The 11,537-nt window shown below is 44.7% G+C and overlaps 1 pseudogene and 2 gene segments (V, D, J or C); all 3 read right to left on the bottom strand.

Moving 5' to 3' along the window:
* Positions 1-1,277: 1,277 nt before the first annotated feature.
* LOC128587775 (immunoglobulin heavy variable 3-23-like) lies at positions 1,278-1,777 on the bottom strand. The segment is given in 2 exon segments: positions 1,278-1,573; positions 1,676-1,777. Coding segments are annotated over 2 exon segments (342 nt in total).
* A 2,397-nt stretch (positions 1,778-4,174) lies between these two features.
* Positions 4,175-4,626, bottom strand: LOC128587776 (immunoglobulin heavy variable 2-70-like). The segment is given in 2 exon segments: positions 4,175-4,480; positions 4,572-4,626. Coding segments are annotated over 2 exon segments (261 nt in total).
* Positions 4,627-8,455: 3,829 nt separating this feature from the next.
* On the bottom strand, positions 8,456-9,090 carry LOC128587718 (immunoglobulin heavy variable 3-23-like; annotated as a pseudogene). Its single transcript, XR_008380626.1, has 2 exons — positions 8,996-9,090; positions 8,456-8,890 (listed from the first exon to the last, which is right to left on the bottom strand). The product of XR_008380626.1 is annotated as an immunoglobulin heavy variable 3-23-like (transcript).
* Between the last annotated feature and the right edge of the window lie 2,447 nt (positions 9,091-11,537).

Below are 11,537 nucleotides of genomic sequence, written 5' to 3'. Positions count from 1 at the left end.
AAAAGTCAGTAGATTTTGAGGCTAGATTCAGGTGAATATATGGCAACACTTTACTTTCCCCAAATAAGCATCCATAGAAAATGAAAAAAGGTGTCAGTGGGAGGGGAATTGGATTATCAACTGCATCTCTGAGGAAGGTAATGTTCAGAATGAATTTCAAGTGTCCTGATTCTCAGCCCCACAATCAGACCTGAGTCACTGTCAGCAGAGGGGGCAGTCTGAGCTCCCTGCACACAGGAGGCAGCACCTGATATAGCGAGTGATGTTTGAGATCTCTGCAGGCTCTGAGGTGGGCCGGGCCAGCTCCCACCTCAGACTCAGCAGTCAGGGAAGTCTCTGCTCTTTCTCTGGGTCAGGGTAGTAGTTGTGTCTGGAGATGATGAAATGTACTGCTCCACATCTGTGCACATGGACAGAAACCAATGGCTATGAGAACCAATTCATCTCACAGTACATTGAACAATCCCTCATGTCAGTGGAATCACTGACCAGGAGAAAGTTAAGGAAAAATGCACCTGAGGTGAATGTGGAAATTACAATTGTTTGCAGAGTACATTCTTGCTTTTACATACATATACATTGCCTGAGAGGCTCACGTAAAACCATGTTTTCTTTTATTAAAGTCCATGAACAGTGTGTGGTCATGATAATTCACCTCCCATCCCTCCAACTACCGGGAGCACCACGGACCAGACACCTGGCTGTCACCCTTGCCATCCATCACTGGGTTTGTGCTAAAGACCCACGTCCTGTGGGCTGGTTCCAGGTGACGATCCAGCTTGGTAGTGATAGTAATAACAGTCACTCTGGGAGATGCTGTGGGCCTGTCAAAGGCAACTTTGGATCAGGGAGGCACCAATGGCTGTCTGCACTTTGCTGGCATTACAGTGTAGTCATGATTTCCACTCACCTCTCCCCTCTCCCTTTCACTTGATGTCAGACGTGCACCCTGATCTGACATTTCCCCCAACCTCACCTGGCTCCTGTGAATTTTTCTGCCTCCACAAATTATAAGTGTCTCTGGGGCATAAGAGCATGATTTCTCCTATCTTAAGACCTATTCAAATTTATGGACTATACTGGTAGGAATAAAGTTGTAAATCTTGGGACTCCGCTGAGAGGCTCTCAGGGGAAACACTAAGATGCAGAGGGAGCCCCGGAGCTGGAGAGAAAACCAGGGCTGAGCACACCCTGCACCTGCTCTGGGTGACTCCATGCATGTGTCCTCGGCGCCCCCTGGGCTCACACTTCTGTCCCCTCCCTGTGTCCCTTGCATTTTAAAACAATTCCGTGTCCTCAGGCCCCAGTCTGCTCATCTGTAGATGCAGAGTGTTCTCCCCATTCTCTCTGGAGATGGTGAATCGACCCTTCACGGAGTCCACGTAGTATGTATTACTCCCATTACCACTGATGCTTGAGACCCACTCCAGTCCCTTCCCTGCGGCCTGGCAGACCCAGTGCATCCAGCTGCTGCTGAAGGTGAATCCAGAGGCTGCACAGGAGAATCTCATGGACCCCCCAGGCTTGACCAAGCCTCCCCCAGACTCCACCAGCTGCACCTCACACTGGACACCTGTAAACACAGACACATCTGGTCAGATACTTCCACACACACCCTCTGTTCTCTCTCTCACATCCACTCACACACTCCGAGTCTCCAGTCTCCACAAATCACCTTGTAACAGAGCAACGAGGAGAAGCCAGCTCAGTCCAGACTCCATGGTGCGTCGTCTGTGTTCAGTCCTGAGCAGCGAGTGGGAAGACCTGGGAGTCCCGAGGCTGGGGCTGCTCTCCCAGAGCTGCCTTGTCAGGGCTGGGCTGGTTTTCATGAGCAGGGGGAGGCCCTATGTGCATGTCCTCCTGGTATATAGGAGGTCTGGGGTGGGCTCTGGAACTTGGCCCCAGAACTATTTGAGTTGTCTGTAATGATTAGTGATAAAGATAGAATTTGGTAAACTGTGGTTTGTTTTTATTAAATTGTTGTGTGATAAACAATTAAAAAATTTCTTACATCATCTCATACATGTGTACACATGAAGATGGATCATGTTATTTAGATGCTCATTTACTCCCATTTCTCAAATGTAAAAGTAAACCTGGAAACAGGAAGGGGCTCAGAGTTGTGTCCAGGAGCTTCTGTCCCCGGGGAGTCTGTGTGCTCCACTGCACTAGACAAACCTGACTAATAAATCTACTCCATCAGACCTGGACATGCCTCCTCTAGAAGAAGGGCAGTTTGCACCTGAAGTCAGTGCTTTGAGAAAGGTATTGGGTAAAAGTGTTTGCTTCTGTCCACATCCATGCCAGCATTTGCAGCTTTGAGATTTTGTGATGTAGGACATTCTCACTGGGGTTAGGTGATATCTCAGGGTGGTGTTGATTGCTGTTTGTCTGTCTTTATTTATTTATTTTTTTGAAACACAGTCTCACTTGTTGCCCTTGGTAGAGTGCCATGGTGTCTTAGCTCACAGCAACCTCTATCTCCTGGGCTCAAGCGATTCTCTTGCCTCAGCCTCCCGAGTAGCTAGGACTACAGGTACCAGCCACAACACCCAGGTATTTTTAGAGACTGGGTCTTGCTTTAGCTCAGGCTGTTCTCGAACCCATGAGCTCAGGTGGTCTGCCAGCCTGTGCCTCCCAGAGTGCTAGGATTGCAGGCGTGAGGCACTGAGCCTGGCCTTTGTCTGCCTTCTTTAGAGCAGTTATGTGGTATTGTTGGTACTTTTTTGTTGATTGAGTTCTCTGTAGATCCTAGTTATCAAGCTTCTGTGTGATTTATAACATGCAAATATCTGTTCCCATTCTGATGGTTGTCTGTTATCTTTGGTAATTGTCTCCTTAACTGTACAGAAACTCCTTAATTAAGTCCCATTTGTTTATTTTTGTTGTTGTTGCAATTGCCATGGACATCTTCATAAATTCTTTCCCCAGGCCAATGTCTTCAAGTGTTTTCCCCACACTTTCTTTGAGGATTTTTATTGTTTTATGCCTTAGATTTTAGAATGGATTAACAAGTGTGGTATGTGTATACCATGGAATATTATTCAGTCATTAAAAGAGATTCATCTTTTGTGTGGCCTGAATTGAGTTGGAATGCATTCTTCTTATGAAAGCATGACAAGAATGTAGAAACAAGAATCAAATGTACACGATTCTAATATGAAGGCAGTAGATGATCCAATCAATGGCAGGGGGAAGAGAATGAGGAAGCGGGGAGAGGGGAGCAGGGAGGCGGCTGGGGGTTCACAGTGTATAACACACCTCTTGGGGGCAGGACAAAATTGTAAGATGGACTTTACCTACTAAATGCAATCAGTGTAACCTAATTCTTTGCACCCTCAATGAATTCCAAACAATTAAAAAAATATGAAAAAATAAAAATCTATTGGGTATATTTGTAGAGCATTTTGCTTTATTTTCCATTATAAATTATTATACTCTAACTAACTTTTGTAAACATTTATAAGTGCCGAATCCTAAGATCTTTGTCCTCAAGCTTAGCAAATTCTTCTAGAATGGGAATGAAGATGTCAGCTAATACATGTGAGATAAAGTTTAATCATCTCGATCTTGCAATTTTTTCCGTTCTTGTCTATCCATCAGATGCTTCTCTGTCTAAGGAACTAGCCACCATAATGTAAACAGGCTGTGACAACAAGCTGCTTACACCATGAGGGTTTGTTTACATGCATGAAAGAAAGGAGTTTCCAGTTATAAAGTTAGTCATTTAATTATAAAGTGTCTTTATGGGAAGCTTGTGAGTCTGCTTGTAAGCATGATGTGAAATACTCTGAGTCATCCATAACCTAGGACTGCATGAATTACATTTCTCAGTATTCTCCCCCAACAGGAGATGGACACAATGCCACAAATTGCATCATATGGATGGTCCACCTGGCACAGGTAACTGGAGCTTTTGGGTTGAATTTTTATAAAACAGGATACAGCATCTCATTTGTCTGTACAAATAACAGGAGACATGCAATTTACAAACAGAACATTAGAAGGAAGACAGGGGTCTGTGTGGTGGGTGGAGAGAGGAAACCCAAGGCCTGACAGGAAATCGCACTTCTGCTATACTTCAGTGTCCCACAAAGATGAGGAGAAAGCACAGCTGAGATGTGGCCTCAATTCTTGTAGTAGAATGACCCCATGTTTAGTAACTGTGCTCTCTGTGCACAGTAATACATGGCTGTGTCTGCAGGGTCCATGCTGGTCATTGTTAGGACCACCTGGTTTGTGGAGGTGTCCTTAGAAATTGTGAGTCAGCTCTTCAGGCCTGAGCTATAGTACTTAGCATCATTCCACCAGATGGTTGTAACCCACTCCAGGCCCTTCCCTGGAGACTGGTGGATCCAACTAACACCCATTCCAGAGGTGCTCAGGGAGAACCCAGAGAAGTTGCAGGTCAGTGTGAGGGTCTGGGTGGGTTTCACCAGCCCTGGTCCAGCCTTTGTCAGGGTCACCTCTGACAGGACCCCTTTGGAGAAAGCACAGAAGGAGGTTGAAGTTGACTGAGAAAAAAGAAGACCCTTTTTATTCTTATTGAAGTCCCAGACTAGAGCTCTCACAGGAAGGCATAGTCAGCAGCAGGAGGGTGGCACACAGCATGTCCATGGCGGGACTCAGGAAGTACTGACCCAGGTCCTGTGCTGGGCTTTTTATCCCAGGACAGGGTGGAGCTGATGGAGATTTGCATTGACCTCACCTGGGTTGCAAACATTTAGGAAGGTCTGAGGTCTCAGGAAACAACAGAGGAGTGAGCACTCAGCTTTGAACTGTCATGGCTGGTCTCAATTGGGGTCGCCTGCCCATTTCAGGACTGGGTGTGTCAAGCCACAAAGTCCCCTGCGTGTTCTGTGGCTGGATGCAATCAAGGCTATAAGGCCCTTGTTGCTACAGAGTCTTTTCCTTGGAGGCTCAGACATTGTAGTTTTTATTCTGGTAAATGGGAGTAAAGGACAAGATAGATGCCCTGTCCTCTCACTTTGAGAAACAGAGAAGTTTGTGTTTGGAGGAGAGTGGGCACTATACTCCTACATTCAGCTTTGAACCTTTTTCATTAACAGAGAGCAGAAAAAATTGGTAAAGTTAAAGGATCAGTCCATAAAATTTTTACATTGACTCTGTGTAAATACATATATGTTGACCAGAGAGTTTGTACATGTGTGAATTCCTGTAGAAATAGTCCTTGGATAATAGACTGTGTTCTTGTGCCCAGGTAGGCCTGTGGGTACAGAGACTGACACACCTTACTTCCCTCTTCATCAGGCCATGAGTGAGCAGATGGTGAACAGCTGGAGTGGACGTATAGGGGAATGGCTGTCTGACAGCACGTCCTGACCTGTCTCCCCCTGCACCTGCACTGAAGATGGTTCAGTGCTCACGGGCTGTGGAGACATTCTCCATCCTAGACTCCTTATTCCCACATAAAATAGGTCCTAGAGATTTGACCTATCGTCACACCATGAGACACACACCCACACACACCTTCATATTCGCCTTGTGGTGCTCCATGAATGTGGAAGTCACTATACATTGCTGCCATATAGATGAGTATTTCTTTTTTTTTTTTGGTAGAGACAGAGTCTCACTTTACTGCCCTTGGTAGAGTGCCGTGGCGTCACATGGCTCACAGCAACCTCAGCTCTTGGGTAGATGAGTATTTCTTACATTTCACTTCTGTGAAACCATGGTCTTACACTAACTAAAGGCTTATCATTTGTGCTGGGCTGCATAGCTCTGAGAGTTTGTTGCCAACAGAGGAAACACACCTGTGAGGGAGTGAGTTCAGACTGCTGAGTGTGCACAGTGTCCTCAGAGTTGCAGAGGAAACTGGGGTGAAGCCCATCCCACATGTGACCAATGATCCCTGGACTTTCCATTACTGTTCCCAGGGAGACCCAGCCATAGCTGACTTTCATTTGCTTTTGGTGCAATTAATGGTTCAGGCCTTTCCTGGGAGTATAATTGGGTCTGGACTTAGATACACATTCAGTTGATGATGGGAAAGGAACTGGTTCAAGATGGTAAACAGAGGGCCTTAAACTTACCTGCACAGGTTTCACAAGTGAAATGATTTGATATCAACCAAAGTGGAAGGCATGATCAGTGTCAAGAAAGGCGTGTGTTCTTTTACCCAGAGAGAAATGCACATGTATTTTTTCAGATCTGGCTTTTAAGTATTATTCCAAAGAAAATGTAAGTGACTCACGTGTGATATCCACAACCTACACACACATTTTAAGCCCCTCTTCAAATGGAAGAATATTTATTCACTGAGACAAAACAGGAGTCCATAGCCCTGTTCACTGATGTGAGAACAGGAATCTTCTACCACTTCCTTTCCCAGGTGGGGGACTTTACTTCTTTTCTTGCAGAATTGCTCTAAGTAGGACTTTGGTATGATGGAGAATTGAATAGTATGAGCATCCTTGTCTCGTTTCAGGTCTTGGTGGTAAAGTCTAGTGTTGACATTAATGTCATGCCTACTGTGGGCTTGTCACACTTGTTCTCCATTATGCTGAGGCACTTTCCAAGTCCTCCTAGGTTTTTGCTGAGCACATTTTTGTCATTAAAGGATATTGGATTTTGTCAAAGCTTTTGTTGACTTTAGTGACCACTTCATGAAGAAAAGATGGTCTTCATAACAAACACTTCTGGGAAAAAATTCCTAAACCTGAATCCTAAAACTATGAAGCCAGTAGAATTACACAGGGAGAAATCTTCACAGCATTAGGTTCTGCTATAAATTGGGGGTATGACATGAGCACAGCCTACAAAAATGGATCAAAAAAATAGGGTCATGTTTTGTTTGGAACTGTTAAAGAGCCTAAGTGGACAAAGAAATCATAAGCAAAAATCAAATCTGGAAGCACCACATTATCACATGTCACACAATACTATACAAGTGTGTAGTAACCAGAACAGTCTGGTATGTGTACAAAAATAGAGACACAGACACTGGCACAAGACAGAGAACGCAGATAAAAAGCAATCCAAATACAGCCAACTCATCTTGATAATGCAGACAACAACATAAACTGGTGAAAAGAAGCCCTTGTCAATAAATGGTGCTGGACAACTGGACAGCCACACGTAGAAGAATGAAACAGGACCTCTACATCTCACCACTCACAAAACTTAATTCCAGGTCAATAAAGACTTAAATACAGGCATGAAACCACAGAATTCTAGTGGAAAATGTAGCAAAATCTCCTATTGGTCTAGGCAAATACTACTAAGACCACAATGGCTATCGCTGCAACAAGAAACATAAATGAATGAAATGGGATTGAACTGAAAGCTGCTGCACAACTAAGGAAATAACTGACAGAGCAAACAGGCAGCCTAAAGAAATGGGGAAAATGTTGACAAGTTATAAACCTGATAAAGGGCTAATGTTCAGAATCCACTAAGAACTCAAACAAATCAGCAAGAAAATAAAGCAAACCACTTGATTAAAAAGTGAATGAAAACATGAACAAAAGCTTTTCAGAAGAATATAGGCAAATCTCCCATAAACAGATGAAAGAATGCTCAACATCTCTAACCATCAGAAAAAAACAAATTATTAGTAAAATCACCACGAGATATCACCTTATCCCGTGTAAAAAGGCTTTTATAAAAAAATCTAAGAACAATAGATGTTGGCAGGGATGTACAGAAAAAGAACATATATACACTGATGGTTGGATTGCAAATTATTACAACCTATTGTAAAAACAGTACAAGATTTCCTCAAATAACTAAAGGTAGACCTACCATTCAACCCAACAATCCCACTACTGGGTGTCTACACAAAGGAAAAGAAGTCATATCAAAAAGACACCTGCACTCAAATGTTCATTGTGGAACAGTTCACAACTGGAGAGATGTAGAATCAAGTGCGCATCAGTTTGCGAGTGGATTAAAATACATAGTGTATGTGTACTCTGGAGTAGAACTCAGCCATAAAAAGGATGAATTAATGCCTTTTCAACAATTTGGATGGAACTGGAGACCATTACTCTATGTCACGTATCATAAGACTGGTAAAATAAACACCACATGCACTTGTTGTTCAACTAGAAGTTGCCAATGAACACACGTGTGCACAGAGGAATGTAACATGCAAAAGAAAAAAATTAAATTAAATTCAGAATTCGGATCATTGGAGGACAAACCCAGCTTAGATTGCCATGTAGAGGATTATCATGGAGCTTGTGATGCTTCAGATGTTTGAAAGGAGATAGCTGACCTACGACCTGCAGTCCAAGTTGATGGTCTTAGATAAGGCACAACATTCATCTCCAATACTCGACTAACAATCCTCTATGATTCACCATTTTGCCACTATTATTATCACTAGCTTAATTACAGCAGCTCTTTCATATTCTATACTTTTTTTTTTTTTTTTGGTTTTTGGCTGGGGCTAGGTTTGAACCCACCACCTGCAGCATATGGGACCGGCGCCCTACTCCTTAGCTAAATCTACTCCATTCCTGCCCTGGGTGACTCCACACATGTGTCCCGGCACCCACTGGCGGCCGCGCCACCCAGGAGGTTCGTGTCTGGGCTCCCAGTGCAGTCCTCTTGCTGTGTCCCTCACGCAGTAATACAATCCCGTGTCCTCGGGCCTCAGGCTGTTCATCTGCAGATCCACAGTGTTCTTGCCATTGTCTCTGGAGATGGTGAATCGGCCTTTCACGGAGTCTGCATAGTATGTGCTACCACCAGTATTACTAATATGTGAGACCCTCTCCAGCCCCTTCCCTGGAGCCTGGCGGACCCAGTACATGTTGTAATCAGTTAAGGTGAAATCCAGAGTCTACACAGGAGAGTCTCAGAGACCCGCTAAGCAGGACCAAGCCTCCCCCAGACTCCACCAGCTTCACCTCACACTGGACACCTGCAAACACAGAGACACCTGGTCAGACACCTCCACACACACCCTCTGTTCTCTCTCTCTCACATCCACTCACACACTCCGACTCTCCTGTTCTCCGTGAATCACCTTGTAACAGAGCAACGAGGAGAAGGCAGCTCAGCCCAGACTCCATGGTGGGTTGTCTGTGTTCAGTCCTGAGCAGCGAGTGGGAAGACCTGGGAGTCCCGGGGCTGGGTCTCCTCTCCCAGAGCTGCAGGGTCAGGGCTGGGCTGGTTTTCATGAGCAGAGGGAGGCCCTATTTGCATGCGCTCCTGCTATATAGGAGGTCTGTGCCGCACCCCCGGCATCTAGCCGGGGTGAAGTGGCGCTGTCCGCATTATAAAATGCGTGAGTAGGTGGTATGTGCTCCCCGGAGCGAAACCCCCAGCACCCCTGGTTTGCGACAGCAGCGCATAAGTTGCCTAGCATGCCTTTGTTTGAACGTAATGACTCACGAGGTGCGGCATAAAAGCCTAAAAAACCTTTGCTCTGAAACCTGTCTGTTCAGTTGAATGCCTGATTGTTTTGAGAAACTAAGAATAAACATAATGACTTACTGATCCACAATTAAACACAGCAAGAATGGCTGTGCCGAACTCAGTGGCTCCAAGAGAGCCTGCACAACAGCACGTCCCTACCATAAATGTCAGTGACTTGAGACAATGCAGGCACGGCAAACAAGATGTTCCAACTTGACATACACTATCACCTCCTGCAGTAAAACTTTACTTAGAAAAACATCTTACTTCACTAATTAGTAAAACTTTACTTAGAAAAACATCTTACTTCACTAATTTTCATATGTAACACAAATCAATAGAGTAGTTTAATGTTTAACAAGCAATTAACTATGAATCAAAATATAGTTACTAATTAGAATAAAAATATATAGAAGTAGTCAAGCATTATACATAAAAGAATATGTTCAACTGTTTTTAAAAGAGATCATAAGAAACTAAGACCAATTACAGAACTAAGAGAAGTTACAAGCCTTGACATTCCTAGATAAGGGGAAGCAACCAGGTGTTACTAATGAAACCACCTCCCTCCAAAAAGAAAAACCTTGAAAACATATAGTGCATGATAAACCACATATGGAGACACAAAAATAATTTACAAGCATAAGCAAAATAATGATTACATTGTTTAAACCCTGGGAAGAAAATGTATAAATACCAGACTTAAAAATCAGTAAAGTACAGCTGCTTTCTTCATCATTCGTGGTGTGTGGCAGTCTGTCATTTCATCCTGCGTCGACCTTTCAATCAACCTGTGCCGTTCGCCCTGAGCACCCTCGGACTGAGGCCCATCGACTGGCGGTCCGCGACAGCTGGCGCCCTCGAACAGGGACTTGAAGGACAGGTGATCTTTCTTTTTCTTTCTTTCCTTCTTTTCAGGTTGAAGGCGACTCTCACCAGGGAGCTCGAGTCCCGCCGGTAAAGGCTGACCGGTTAAGCGTGAGTAATCCGCAGGTTTCATGGGGCACACATTAGTTAAGGAAGAACGCATGCTCAGTGTCATGATACAGCGCTTGTTAGAGAAGAATGGATTTCATGTGTCCCTCAAACGGTTGGAGGAGCTTATACATTTTCTTATTAAGCAAGGTACGGAGGAGCCGTACCAAGACTTTATTTCAAGGCTGAAAGAAGCCATTAACAGAATGCTCCCCCCGTCTGAGGGCACATCACTGTTGCTCAAACAGTTAGAAGTATGCATGGATGCCTCACCAGCTATAGCCCAGGGTATGGCTTATGCTGCAGCAATGCAAGGTCAGAAATTCAGCGCCTATGTAAAAAACTCCTTCAATAAAGGAGGTAAGGGGCCAACAGCTCCTACCAACACTTGCTACAATTGTAGCAAGCCAGAACACATGCAGAAGGACTGTAAACAGTCCCATGCCAATAAGCCGATGGGGGACCCACCCGGCTTATGCCCTCGCTGTAAGAAGGGCAGACACTGGAAAAATGAATGTAAATCAAAATTTCATAAGGATGGAACCCCCTTGAATGACAAGGGAGACACTGATCCTGAGGATCAGGACGTATGGAGATCAAAAAACTAGCAAAGGGGCATTCTCCCAGCCCAGGCCCCAAGGGAGAGCAGGCTGTAGCTTGTAAAACACAGCCTTTATCTACATTGAATCCTCAAGCCCCTGAATTTACTATTCATGACCTTTCACGGGGCACTCCTGGAAGTGCAGGTTTAAATTTAGCAAGTGAAAGGAATGTCTTATTATCCAAATGGGACGGTGTTACTTTAATCCCCACTGCAGTAAAAGGGCAACTTTTGCCGGGGACAGTTGGAATTATAATTAGGAGAAGTTCAAATTATACTAAAAACTTTGAAGTTATTCCAGGAGTAGTTAACTCAGATTCAGAAAAGACAACGCAGAAGAAGACGCCAGCGGCTGCTGCAAAATCTCACCCGCTGCTTGGAGAAAATGAAAGTACACTCGCCGATAGCAAACAAAACCACCGGCGCATTTCCACTGGCTCCAAGACGGCTGAAAAGGCCCAGCGGGGAAGGAAGCTGAGGGCCCCCCTGCCCTTCGTGGGGCGGGCCTGCCTCCCAAGTGTTACAGCCCCCAGACAGCAGCACTGGCGGAATCCCAAGGGTGAAGTTTAAAACC

The sequence above is a fragment of the Nycticebus coucang genome, chromosome 6 (assembly GCF_027406575.1).
Source record: "Nycticebus coucang isolate mNycCou1 chromosome 6, mNycCou1.pri, whole genome shotgun sequence".
Classification (NCBI taxonomy): domain Eukaryota; kingdom Metazoa; phylum Chordata; class Mammalia; order Primates; family Lorisidae; genus Nycticebus; species Nycticebus coucang.
Note: the sequence above shows the minus strand (reverse complement) of the source record. Positions and strands in the feature narration are given on the sequence as shown.